The 13,795-nt window shown below is 40.6% G+C and overlaps 2 protein-coding genes across 10 annotated transcripts in view; one reads left to right on the forward strand and one right to left on the reverse strand.

Annotated features, from left to right (window-relative positions):
• Positions 1 to 3,858, reverse strand: part of TCTN3 (tectonic family member 3) — a 29,990-nt gene extending 26,132 nt beyond the window's left edge. For 5 of the 7 annotated variants that reach the window (XM_009459003.5, XM_009459002.5, XM_054660385.2 and 2 more), the window contains exons 1-3: positions 3,491 to 3,858; positions 3,200 to 3,323; positions 2,765 to 2,883 (exon numbers count right to left, since the gene is read on the reverse strand). In XM_009459003.5, coding sequence (XP_009457278.5) covers positions 2,765 to 2,883; positions 3,200 to 3,323; positions 3,491 to 3,800 — 553 coding nt within the window. In that variant the 5' untranslated portion in view covers positions 3,801 to 3,858. The remainder of the gene's footprint in view (positions 1 to 2,764; positions 2,884 to 3,199; positions 3,324 to 3,490) is intronic. The other 2 variants (XM_054660383.2, XM_009459004.5) reach the window with 2 other exon arrangements.
• Positions 3,859 to 3,953: 95 nt separating this feature from the next.
• ENTPD1 (ectonucleoside triphosphate diphosphohydrolase 1) overlaps positions 3,954 to 13,795 on the forward strand; it is a 207,696-nt gene continuing 197,854 nt past the window's right edge. For 2 of the 3 annotated variants that reach the window (XR_010146994.1, XM_063782059.1), the window contains exons 1-2: positions 3,977 to 4,167; positions 7,658 to 7,767. The gene's annotated coding sequence lies outside the window, so the exon portion shown is untranslated. Of the gene's footprint in view, positions 4,168 to 7,657; positions 7,768 to 13,795 lie in introns of all 3 variants that reach the window. The other variant, XM_063782057.1, reaches the window with a different exon arrangement.

Raw genomic sequence — 13,795 nt, forward strand, 5'->3', positions numbered from 1 at the left:
TAAAGACTGGGTCTTGCTATGTTGCCAGGATTGTTCTCGAACTCCTGGGCTCATGCAATCCTCCTGCCCTGACCTCCCAAAGTGCTGGATTACAGGTATGAGCCACCATGCCTGGCTGCACCAATAGATACTAAGCACCATGGGGAAACAAAGATATGGTCCATCCTTTCATGGTGTTGACAATTTACCTGGAAAGACATGATGTTTACATAAATTAATAACAATATAAGAAATCCTATAGGTTCTAAGACGGTGACTCAAACAATAAATGCTTTAGAACTTCTGAGGATGGGCTTACTTCCAAAAGATGAGCAAGAAAACACTCGTGGAAAATACAGGTATTTCAAAATGCAAAGAGAAAAAGGAACTATAGAGTCAGAAAGAAAAGCAAATACAAACTTGGGAAAAATACAGGGCATATCTTGAGGACAACGAGTAGATGAGTTCAGCCAAAGCAGAGGGTCAAGTAGAGAGTAATGCTAAAAGAGCCAGGAACACTAAGTTGGATCAAATAGGAGATCTGACTGGCTGGCTAAGAAGCTGGATGTTATTTTATGGATAGTGGGAAGTAATGGAGGTTTCTCAGTAAGGAAGCAACATAATGCAATGTTATGGAAAGATTTATCTAGTGAAATGATTCTCCACAACTGTGTATACTGTGTGTAGATGCTATGTGTGTATATGTGAGGAAGGTAGGTAAATAATCAGAACCAAAGGGAAATTTTTGCCTTTTTCATACTAAACATGAATGCACACCCCACCCTCGTTCAGGAAAAAGTTCATTGATGTAATGAACCATAACTACTATTGGAAGTGGCCATATTCCTCCCTCAGGTGTTTAAGGGAAGTTCAGATCCACTGATCCCGAAGGAGTGTGCAGGATGGTGTGGGGGGCAGGAGTGGGGATCAAAAGCAGGGAGCACCAGGTAGGTGCCATTGCAATAACCCTGGAGCATGATCATAAGGCTGGATTTAAAAGGCAGTGAAATGTTTGGAAAAGAAGAGACAACTTTATCTTTTTTTGAGACAGACTCTCGTTCTGTTACCCAGGTTGGAGTGCAGTGGTGCAATCTCAGCCTCCCAGGCTCACATGATTCTCCTGCCCCAGCCTCCCAACTAGCTGAGATTACAGGTGCCCACTACCATGCCTGGATAATTTTTTGTTTTTTTAGTAGAGACAGGGTTTCACCATGTTGGTTAGGCTGGTCTCAAACTCCTGACCTCAAGTGATCTGCCCACCTCAGCCTCCCAAGTGCTGAGATTACAGGAGTGAGCCACCGCATCAGGCCACAACCTTATCTGAAAATGAAGTATTCATCTTGTTCCCTTTACCCTATTACCATCTAAATAACCACAAGGCTTCTGATAACTGCTTTGAAATTCAAGTCCCCCAAAACCAAAAAGTGGTTGTTTTCTGAGACAAATATAGTTTTGCAATTCTTATTAACAGTCAGATGAAATCAGGATGAGGTGACTTCCAGGATGCAAGAGACATTTAAATCCATTTTGTGCAGGAACATTATTTTGCTTCATAGACATTTTAAAAAGATAGATTAGCTTCATATCTTTAGAAATGTTATAGCCATCACCAGCAAATTTCTAAGTCCACTAACCATCCCCAATAATAATAACCTCTAATCTTTATTGTACTCTACAGTTGTAGAGCGCTTTCATATACAAAGCCAATGATATTATTTCTCACTTTACAGTTGAAGAAACGAGCCTGGAAATGCTAAGGGATTTGCCCAAGTCTGTATAGCTGGTAAGGAAATGGCAGGACTGAGATCCTAATCTAATGCTCCTCCTACACTGTTGCCTCATGAAATGAAAATAAGGTTGGCATAGACTCATTTGTCAAAGATGTTCATTCAAACATTATTTGGTGCTTACTATGTGTTAGGCACTGGGGATTCAGTTAGTACCCTCATGGAGATTGTAGTAAGTGGGGAATATAGTCTATCTGTGATTATCTGAGTTAAGAGGAATGATTAAAAGGATTGAAATTAAAGTTCTTTATGAGTTTTCTGATCCATAGCCAACAGAACATAAAAAGTTGCAAATGTGGCCAGGCGCGGTGGCTCACACCTGTAATCCCAGCACTTTGGGAGGTCGAGGTGGGTGGACCATGAGGTCAAGAGATCAAGACCATCCTGGCCAACATTGCAAAACCCCGTCTCTACTAAAAATACAAAAATTAGCTGGTCATGGTGGCACACACCCATAGTCCCAGCTACTCGGGAAGCTAAGGCAGGAGAATCACTTGAATCCGGGAGGTGGAGGTTGCAGTGAGCTGAGATCGTGCCACTGCACTGCACTCCTGGCGATAGGCGGAGGCTCCGTCTCAAAAAAAAAAAAAAAAAAAATGCAAATGTATTCCGTAATAAGAGAGAAGAGGCAGAAAGAGGCGTAGAGATTCAAAGGACAAAAAAAAAAAAAAAAAGTTTAAAAAAAAGAAATGGAAAAAAGGCCAGAATAAAAGCCAATTCTCAATAAATGTTAGACCAAGCTTGTCCAACCTGCAACCCACCGGCCGCATGCAGCCCAGGACGGCTTATGAATGCAGCCCAACAACACAAATTTGTAAACTTTCTTAAAACATTTGACTTTTTTTTGCTTTTTTTTGTTGTTGTTGTTTTTAACTCATCAGCTATCGTTAGTGTATTTTACGTGTGGCCCAAGACAATTCTTCCAATGTGGGCCAGGGAAGACAAAATATAACACTCCTGTGTTAGAAAATGAGAACAACCAACATGTTTCTACTCACAGTTGTTCACATGGACACAAAACTGCCTGATTCCATTAGAATCCATGAAAACTCTTGAAGGAAACGGGGAATTACTCCTGAAGATAACAGAGTTGTCTACACAAACCCAGCTTGAAGACCTGTGAGGAAAGAGGAGGGAGAAGATATATTTAGAAGGGGCGGGGCAGGTCCAAAAAAGAGTGTCCCAGCAATATCGGCCAGATGATGCCAAAGAGAGGACTCCTTGGGCACCTATAGGACGACACGAAGGTCTTATTCTACTGGCCAGCCCTGCTCTAGAGAATCAGAAAAGGCAATTCCTAGGAAAAACCAAGGGAATGTCCTAGGAGTGGAAGTACGGGTGGGAGGCACAAAGACTAACTCTTCTTACATCCAAATGTTACCCGTTGTAGGCCCCAATCCCCTTTAGGATTCAGTCTGAGCAACGAAGCTCACCTTACGCTGCCTGGAAGGCAGAAGGAGAAAACTGTCCTCGGATGGAGAAGATAGCAGTCCCTGTCGCAGCAGCAATTTATATCGCAGGCTCCAGGAGTCAAGTCACAGACACAGATCGGTAAGACTATGAAAGTACGACACAGAGTGAGTGGGATGAAGATCCCCAAACTCTCCCAGGTGCTCACCCTCCTTCTTCCGACAGCCCCACTCCTGCTTTGTGGCAGCTCAACTTTGCTCACAGAATTTTAGATCTCAGAAGTAAGTTTCCACCCCCACAACGTTTTCCCTCACCTGGGAAGAGGTCCACAGTCCTATTCCCAGGGGCCGAGGGAGTCACGAGAGTAGGGACCACTGTAGAGAGTCCAGGCACGGCCGGGCGAGTTGCAGTCGCCTCTGAAGGGGACTGGAGGGTTCCGCCATCCGTCCCTCGCTGCAGCTCCAAAGACGTGGGCACTGCCCCCGATGGGGAGGAAGAGGGCTGAGGCCGGACGCCATCGGGGAACACCAGAAAGAACACTTGCAGGAGCGCGAGCTGTGGGGTGCGCATGGGGCATTCAGGGCCTCCGGGTCCGACGTAAGCCTCCGCGGTCTCCAGTCGCATTGCCAGAGCGTGGGTGGGAGGAGTCGCATAGCGACTGACGCCATCCGCGTGCCTCTTCTCATTGGCTCATGAGAAGGCTGAGAGCTCTTCAGCCAATCGAAAGTGGGGTTGTTACAGCTCTTTCAGTGTCCTTCGGTCTGCGCCCTCCTCCTTAACGCGAGCCGGGCCCTGCCTCCGTTGCCTGGCAACCGTCAGTGACGAAGGAGCCCTTGCGCCTTCCTTCCGCTAGGTGGCGGTAGGAGTTCGGCGAACCGAGAGGTTCCGCGCCCACTTCGCGGCCCAGAGGACCGAGCCCGGCCTCCGGTGCAAGGAAACCCCAGAGGCCGGAACTAGAATTGCAAATTTTTTTTCACCCCGGATTCCAACGGTGAGAAACCCTTTCTATGGAAGAATAATGTTCTCAGGTGGGGGAAACACACCTAAGATCACATACCTTAAAAAACAGTCTCCTCTAAATATGGCTTTTTAAAAAAAAACACACACATTAGAAATAATGTTCATTCAGCTCCTTACATTTTAACATTGAGAAATTTTGAAAACCCTAAAGAAATGCATCAAATCATTAAAGATGGACTGCATGTTTGTTGTTAGAAAAATCAGTGAGAGAAAAATAAGAAAAAAGGGCAGGAAAAATGTGAGAAAATAGGGAGAGAAAGAATAAAAAAAAGAAACATTGTCTAGGAGGTGAGAAAATAAGATGGAGGAATGGAAATAGAAGATTTTTTTCCCCGTGTTAATGGCAAAATTTTTAAGCCTCTCTAGGAGGTTTTTGTTCTTCCCGGGAATGGCGTGCCTCTTCTGATTCCCCACAGCAGCGCGGGCCATGGGACTTTCCTTCAGTATTGGAAATGTACCGTAGCTGCACTGTCCAGCATGGTAGTCACCGGCCTTATGTGGCAATTGTGCGCTTGAAATGTGGCTAGCGTGACTGAGGAGCTGATTTTTTTTTTTTTTTTTTTTTTTTGAGACGGTGTTTCGCTCTGTCGCTCAGGCTGGAGTGCAGTGGTGTGATCTCAGCTCACTGCAACCTCTGCCTCTAGGATTCAGGTGATTCTTCTGTTTCAGCCTCCTGAGTAGCTGGGATTACAGGCACGCGCCACCATGCCCGGCTAATTTTATTTTTATTTTTAGTAGAGATGGGGGTTTCACCATGTTGTCCAGGCTGGTCTCGAACTCCTGACCTCAAGTGACCCGCCCGCCTTGGCCTCCTAAAGTGCTGGGATTACAGCTGTGAGTCGCTGTGCCTGGCCTGAATTTTTAATTTTTAAATTGTAATTAATTCAAAGTTAACCACAGACGTGAGTAGCTACCATATTGTACAGTGGGACTGTAGATGATCAAAATCTTGCTCCTCTTAGACCCAGTATTTTCCTATGTCCACGGTTCTGACATCTGGATTATTTTGGATATTTAGTTTTAGTATATAAATTAACATCTGTTAAGAGTTATCTAAAATCTAGTACACTTACCTAAAATCTGGTCAATACCTCCCTTTACAAGTGAATCATTTAACTCAGGTAAGTTTTAGGACATTTGACTTTACTTGAATTCTCTTACAAGATCTTTATTTTCTAATGTTTTGAAGTCAGTAGCTAAAAGTCTCTCTGTGTTATAAATATTTTCAAGTATGTTTTTATGTTGTTGTGTGATAGACAGCTATGGGAGATATGTGTTTGGTCTTAAAACATTTATTTACCTTATTAGTAATTTCTATAGGAAAAGGCCAAGTTCATATTATTCAGATTATATGATCATATGTATATACTAGAATGTAAATTCCAAAAATAGTGAGTTTTGTCTGTTTTGTTCATTGAAATATCCCCATGCCTAGAACAGTGTCTGGGACATGTTAGATGTGCATTAAATATTTTAAAAATATATTAAAAATTGTTTTGTTGAACTCTTTAGAATTAATCCTTAGGAATATTTTTAGTTTATTTTATTTCAGGATTGTATTTCTTTCTATAAAATTTCTTCTTTTTGCAACCAATTTACCATGTAATGATCTTTCTATAAAATTTCCATTGTACATCTGATCAGAGACTATTTTAGATTTCAAAGTTTGGAATTTAAATGGCAACTCTCAAATAGTGTTAAATTATTTCTGAATTTATTAGCGTTGGCAAAAGACTGTTGGTTGAAGTAATTTTAGAGATGAGTGATAAGGAAGTAATGTTTCCGGATCTTCTTGAGTTGCTTTTTCTTATTTTTGAATTTTAACACAACTTTTTTTTAGAAAAGTTATTTTTTTCTCTTTTGTTATAGTTAAGCAAAAAGATTATTTGTATTGCTGTTTTTTAAACTTGTTTTATTTATTGATTTAATTAATTAATTAATTAACTTATTTGAGAGAGTCTTGCCCTGTCACCCAGGCTGGAGTGCAGTGGTGCCATCTTGGCTCACTGCAACCTCCACCTCCCAGGTTCAAGCAACTTTCCTGCCTCAGCCTCCCTAGTAGCTGGGACTACAGGTGTACCCACCACACCCAGCCAATTTTTGCATTTGTAGTAGAGACGGAGTTTCACCATGTTGGCTAGGCTGGTCTCAAACTCCTGACCTCAAGTGATCTGCCTGCCTCAGCCTCCCGAAGTGTTGGGATTACAGGCATGAGCCACCGTGCCTGGCATGTATTGCTGTTTTGTATTTGTAAGAATCTCTGTAATATAGAACTCTCAATACTTTTGAGATCCAGTATTAAAATCTGAAAGATAATTTTGTGGATGAAGAATGAAATTTATTCACATGTGTCATGCAGATGTCAGGTTTAGTATGGGGACCAAGTCTTAAATTGAGATCATATAATATCATCTCAGAAGCAGAGATTTCCAAATTAGATCATATGATACTAGCAGTTGTCTGTGTTTGGGATTAAAAGAGTTTAATATGTAATTGGAAATTTAGCAAGGAGATTGTATTGAGATGGCAGACAAAGAACAAGTTCTGTCCTTTTCCCACTTCTCCCCCCTTTTCCAAAAATCTCTGAAAATTACAGAAAACTTAGATACACACACACTTGTGCATACATGAACATGCCCAGAATTGAAATACATGAAGGTGTGCTCTCATGGGCCAGACATTATAAGAATACTTGAAAAATAGAAGGCACATGGGATGGAATTGAAGGTGGACAAACAACAGTTGCATAATAAAGGCCTTATACAGAAATGGAAGTGACTCTTGGAGTGCTCTAAGCACACAGAAAGAAGGTATTTGTTATCAATAGTGGCCCTTAGACAATTCTATGAGTTATTGATTGAAGTACCACTGTAGGAAGAGCCAGGTCAGCCTCTCAAGCTTATCCCTACTTGTGCTTGCGGTGGACAGCAGAAGAATTTTCCCCTAAAGGTGGTGGGGGGGGTGGCGGGAGGCAGTCCATGTATACTTTTACTGAAAAGGCAGGACAGTGCCCTGGATGGCTTCTGACATTTAGGAGGAAGAGAGAGGCCCCACATGTTGAGACTGGTCCTAGCCCACTACTAGGTTTGCGTGTCTCCTCCAAAATTCATTTCAAAACTTAATCCCCAATGTGCAGTATTGAGAAGTGGGACCTTTAAGAGGTGATTTGATCATGAGGTCTCTGCCTTCATGAATGGACTAATCCATTCACGGGTTAATGGATTAATGTGTTGTCATGAGAGAGGAACTGGTGGCTTTACAAGAAGAGGAACAGAGACCTGAGTTAGCAAGTTAACACGCTCAGCTTCCTCACCATGTGATGCCCTGTGCTGCCTTGGGATGCTGCAGAGAGTTGCCAGCAGCAAGAAGGTTCTTAAGAGATGCCCCCTTGACCTTGGGCTTCCCAGCCTCCACAACTGTAAGAAATGAATTCCTTTTCTTTATAACTTATCCTGTTTCAGGCATTCTGTTATAAGCAACAGAGAATGAACGAAGACAGAAAATTGGAACCAAGAAGTGGGATTTTGCTGATGACAAATACCTGAAAATGGGGAAGCAGCCTTGGAACTAGGTAATGAGCAGGGGCTGGAAGAGTTTGAAGGAGCAGGCTATAAAGTGACTGTATTTCAGTGAATGGAGTATTAAGGGTGATTCTGGCGAGACTCAGAAAACAAAAAGACAAGGGAACATTTGGAACTTCTTAGAGATTTGTTAAATGATTGTAACCAGAATACGGATAGAAATATGGACAGTAAAGGCCATTCTGCTGAGATTTGAGATGGAACTGAGGAAGGTGGTATTGGAAAATGGAGTAAAGGCCATCCTTGTTATAAATTGGCAAAGAACTTGGCTGAACTGTGTCCATGCCTGAGGGCATTGTGGAGGGCCAAACTTGAGATTAATGAACTAGGGTATCTGGCAAAAGAAATTCCTAAGCCAAATATAGAAGGAGCTACATGATTACATTTGACAACTTATGCTGATATTCAGGAGCAAAGGAATAATTTAAAGGTAGAATTTATCATGAAAAGGGAAGCAGAGTGGAAGGATTTGGATAACTCTCAGCCTGACCACATGAAGAGTAAAAAAGCATGTTCAGCAGAGGAAACCAAGGGTGCAGCCCAGTGACTGTTTGCTAAAGAGATTAGTTTGGATAAAAGGGAGACAGATACCATTCCTTTAGACAAGGGAAGAAAGATCCCAAAGGCATTTCAAAGATCTTAGAGGGTGCCCCTCCCATCACAGGCCCAGAGGCATAGGAGGACAGAATAGTTTCAGAGGACAGGTCAGGGTACTCTCCACAGGCTCACTGCCCAGGGCCACCTCAAGGGAGTCCCACCGGCAAGATGGCTCTCACCAGGTATGCCTCTTTGACTTTGGACTTCCCAGGCTTCATAACTGTAAGAAATAAATTTTTTTCTTTATAAATTACCCATTTTTAGGTATTCTGTTATAAGCAACAGAAAATGGACTAAGATACACACCTTGTCAAACTCCATATCTACCATTTTCTTCTTCGAAAATCCTGCAGGTGGAATGCAATAAGCAGATCCCACCTGTGCATAGGCTAACAGGGAATCTCAGTTACCAAGGTGGACACACACTCAAAAGATCTACATTTGAAAAAGAAAAAACCCAGCAAACAAAAAAAGGGTATAATATTCAAGAAACATCAAAACCCGAGGCCAAGTACAGTGGCTCACACCTGTTATCCTAGCATTTGGGAAGCAGAAGCAGGAGGATCGCTTGAGCCAGGGAGGTTGAGGCTGCAGTGAGCCATGATCACACCAGTGCACTCTGCCCTGGGTGACAAAGTCTCTAAGTAAAGGAAAAAGGAAAAAAAATTTAAAAAGGACAAGTTAGAAAAATAGTTTAGAACAAATATAATTAACATTTATAGAGAGACATGAGAATTTTGCATCTATTAGAGAGGAATCAACTAGGAATTGTGATTAAAGATGGAAGAAAAATGCACATTTGGGCCAAGTGTGGTGGCTCATGCCTATAATCCCAGCAATTTGGGAGGCTGAGGCAGGGTGATCGCCTAAGTTCAGGAGTTAAAGACCAGCTTGGGCAACATGGTGAAACCCTGTCTCTACAAAAAATAAAAATTAGCCAGGTGTGGTAGTGCACACCTGTAGTTCCAGCTACCCAGGAGGCTGAGGTGGGAGGATCACTTGAGCCCAAGAGGTTGAGGCTGCAGTGAGCCTTGATTGTGCCACTGCACTCCAGCCTGGGTGACAGAGCAAAATCCTGTCCAAAAAAAAAGAAAGAGAGAGATTGAGAGAGAGAAAGAGAGAAGAAAAGAAAGGAGGTAAGAAGGAAAGAAAGATGCACATTTGACCCCTCTTTTGAAATTTTATTAAAATACCTGTTAAAAGACTTAAAAGGGTATATATTTATAAAAACAAAAAGTAGGAGGTGTGTTTGACCATCAGCATGGTCAGTATGGAAGATTTTTCATACATTTTTGAAGAAATTGGAAGGATATTGACTGAAGAAGCAGCAGCCTAGAATATCCATGGAAAGGGACTGCAGCCAAAGGAGACAGCTGCCTTCCAGCAGAATACCACAGAGTAGCCAGAACTAGCGATAGCAAGTAAGAGAGAAGATAAAAGGTAAAGTTGATGGAAATCAAGAAAATACATCGAAGGTCTATATGGTATATGGAATAGTTTGCCTTTGTACTCAAAAGGACCTATAACTAGATACTTTCTTTGAGGAAAAAATAGAGAATTCTTTCTAGAAATTGATACACTCTTTAGTTAATATCAGAGAGATTTGAGAAGTAATCAATAAAACATTCATGAGAGCAGAATATTTGGCAAAGGAGCAATCAGAATAAGAGAGAGCTCTTGGAAATTAAAACTATTAACTTTTTTGTTTAAAATTTTGGAAGATAAATATAAGGACATCTAATCTATTGAACAAAAAGATAAATAAATAGAAAATATGAGACACTGAGGATTAAATCTACAAGTCCAACGTTTGATCAATATGAGTTCCAGGAAAAAAAAAGAAAATGGAAGAATTAAATTGGTTAAAGAAATATTAGGAACTCACACCTGTAGTCTCAGCACTTTGAGAGGCTGAGGCAGGAGGATCGCTTGAGGCTGGAGGATCACTTGAGGCCAGGAGTTTGAGACCAACCTGGGCAACATAGTGAGACTCCGTTCCTACAAGAAATGAAAAAAAATACCTGGGCATGGTGGCACGTGCCTATAGTCCTAGCTGCACAAGAGGCTGAGTTGGGAAGATCGCTTGCACCCAGGAAATTGAGGTTATAGTGGCCTGTGATCACGGCACTGCACTCCAGCCTGGACAATAGAGCAAATCTCTGTCTCTATTAAAAAGAAAAGAAAATGGAAAAACAATAAAACAAATAAGTCCAAATATATAAATAATTACAATAAATATGAATAAGTTTAATTCATCTATTAAGAAGTATATTCTTTTTTTTTTTTTTTTTTTGAGACCAAGTTTCGCTCTTGTTGCCCAGGCTGGAGTGCAGTGGCATGATCTCGGCTCACTGCAGCCTCCACCTCCCTGGCTCAAGCAATTCTCCTGCCTCAGCTTCCCAAGTAGCTGGGATTACAGGTGCCCACCACCACGCCTGGCTAATGTTTTGTATTTTTAGTAGAGATGAGGTTTTGCCATGTTGGCCAGGCTGGTCTCGAACTCCTGGCCTCAGGTGATCTGCCCACCTCAGCCTCCCAAAGTGCTGGGATTACAGGCCTGAGCCACCGTGCCCAGCCAGAAATAAAATCTTAATAGGCAAATGCTAATAAGGAGGAAACAGATGTGGTAATAGTAATGACAGTCAAAATAGAATTCCAGCCTAGTGCAGTGGCTTGTGCCTGTAATTTCAGCTACTCAGGAAGGGAAGTTGAAGCAGAAGGACTGCTTGAGACCAGGAGTTCAAGACCAGCCGGGCAACATAGTGAGACCTTATCTCTAAAAATATAAAGATAAAAATAAAATTCTAAGTGAATTATATTTGAGGGCAATATATATTTCATCTTTATAAAAGTTACAGACTACCTAGAAGATGTTAAATTAATGAATCCTTGTGGATCTAAAGACATTGTTTTAAAATATAAAAGCAAATAACTAGTGGAAAGAGTAGACTAGGTAAATCCACCATCAGAGTAAAAGATTTTTATCATACCTCTTCCATAAATAGATAGATTAAATAATAAAAATAGAGAAAAAGATTTAAATAAGTGATTTTAAAATTCTCAATTTATCTATAGATGGTGTAGAACTTGAACCTAATAAGCAAATAGTACTAATTATTTTCAATCATACTTGGAGCATTGACAAAAATTGACCATGTATTATGCCACAAAGGAAATCTCAATGAAGAGAAAAAAGGCAAAGATTTTATAGTACATTCTGCTTGCCACAATGCATTAAAATTAGAAATTAACATAAAAGGACAGCAAAAATATCCTCTTGGAAATTAAGGGGAAAAATCACATTTTTGAATAAATCTTGAGTTAAAAGAAAATAAACACAAAAATTACAAACTAATTAAAAATGAAAGTTAAACAACTAGAATACATAGAACAAAGCCAATAGAACTTAGAGAACTTTTATATTTTCAAGTACTTTTATTTTTTAAAAAGAAATATTTAAAATAATCCTAAACTTAATCTTACAATTTAGTAAGCAAACAAATTACAAATTAAAAGATAAAGAAGAGAATTCATAAAGATAATAGAGGAAATTAAAAATTAAAAACAAATAAAAAATCAGTAGAGTAATTGATAAAACCAATAGCTGGTTATGTGAAAAGATAAACAGACAAATGTTTAGAAGATCAAATTAAAAAACACAAATTAATAATATTAGGTCCCAATAAGAGGTCATAACAATTGGTATAGACTTAAAATATATATATGATTAATATATATTCAGTAAAATAGCTGACAAGATGGAGAATTTCACCAGAGACTGAAACCTATGAAAATGCATCAAATGTAAATCCTAGAACTGAAAAGTACAATAATGGAAATTGAGAACTCTTAGATTGGTTTAACAGTGGATTAAACACAGCAGAGGGCAGGATTAGTGAACTGAAAAACTAGATTATTTGTTAAGATCTAGTATAAAACATGGGAAAATGTGTTGAAAATTCAGAAAAGAATGTAAGAGACAATGTGGGGAGAGTGGTAGAAATACCGATATGTAATTGGGCCCCAGAAGGAAAGGAGAGAGATAATGGGGTAGACACAGCAATATATTAGGATATTTTGGCTGAATATTTTCCCAAATAAATGAATGTTATCAATCTGTAGATTCCAGTTCTACAAAACCCAAACAAGATAAATTTAAAAGAAAATAATACATGGGGATATCTTACTCAAATCCCAAACATTGACAAAGAGAAAATCTTTAAAATGTATAGCTTAAAAAGACATATTACCTTCAAAACAGCAACAATAACACCTGACTTTTCTTGAAACAGAGTCTCACTCTGTCGCCCATGCTGGAGTGCAATGGTGCGATCTCGGTTCACTGCAAACTCCGCCTCTGGGTTCACACAATTCTCTGCCTCAGCCTCCAGAGTAGCTGGGATGACAGGCGCCTGCCACCACGCCAGGCTAAATTTTTTTTTTTTATTTTTAGTAGAGATGGGGTTTCACCATCTTGGCCAGGCTGGTTTTGAATTCCTCACCTCGTGATCCACCCGCCTCGGGCTCCCAAAGTGCTGGGATTACAGGTGTGAGCCACCGCGCCCGGCCTACACCTGACTTTTCAACAAAAATAATGGAAGTTATAAAAAGTCGAATATCTTTAAGGAAGCTAACCTAAAATTGTATACCCAGCAAAAGATTCCTCAAAAATGAAGATAAGATAAAAATGTATTTATAAACCAAAAACTGAGGGAAAAATTACCACTAACAGACCCACACAAAGAATTGCTAAAGGGAATTCTTCATGCCAAAGAGAAAATGATCTCAGATGGATGCATGGAAATGCAGAAATAAATGAAGAGCAATGGAAAGAATAAATATAATGTCAATATAGAAAATTCAATTGTATTCCTATATTATAGCCATAATAAAGTAAAACTTTTAGATGATAAAATGTACAATTACCTGAAGAAACACTAAATACACAGGAATAAATCTGAAATAGTATAAGATCTCTACATATCACTGGGCGGGGTGGCTCACGCCTGTAATCCAAGCACTTTGGGAGGCCAAGGCAGGTGGATCACTTGAGGTTAGGAGTTTGAGGCCAGCCTGGCTAACATGGTGAAACGCTGTCTCTACTGAAAATACAAAAATTAGCCAGGCGTGGTGGCAGGCGCCTGTAATCCCAGCCACTCGGGAGGCTGAGGCAGGAGAATCACTTGAACCCAGGAGGCAGAGATTGCAGTGAGCTGAGATCGTGCCACTGCACTCCAGCCTAGGCGACAGAGCGAGACTCTGTCTCAAAAAAAAAAAAAAAAGATCTGGCTGGGCGCAGTGGCTCACACCTGTAATCCCAGCACTTTGCGAGGCTGAGGCGGGTGGATCCCCTGAGGTCAGGAGTTCATGACCAGCCTGGACAACATGGTGAAACCCCATCTCTACTAAAATACAAAAAAT

The sequence above is a fragment of the Pan troglodytes genome, chromosome 8 (genome assembly GCF_028858775.2).
Source record: "Pan troglodytes isolate AG18354 chromosome 8, NHGRI_mPanTro3-v2.0_pri, whole genome shotgun sequence".
NCBI classification, from domain to species: domain Eukaryota; kingdom Metazoa; phylum Chordata; class Mammalia; order Primates; family Hominidae; genus Pan; species Pan troglodytes.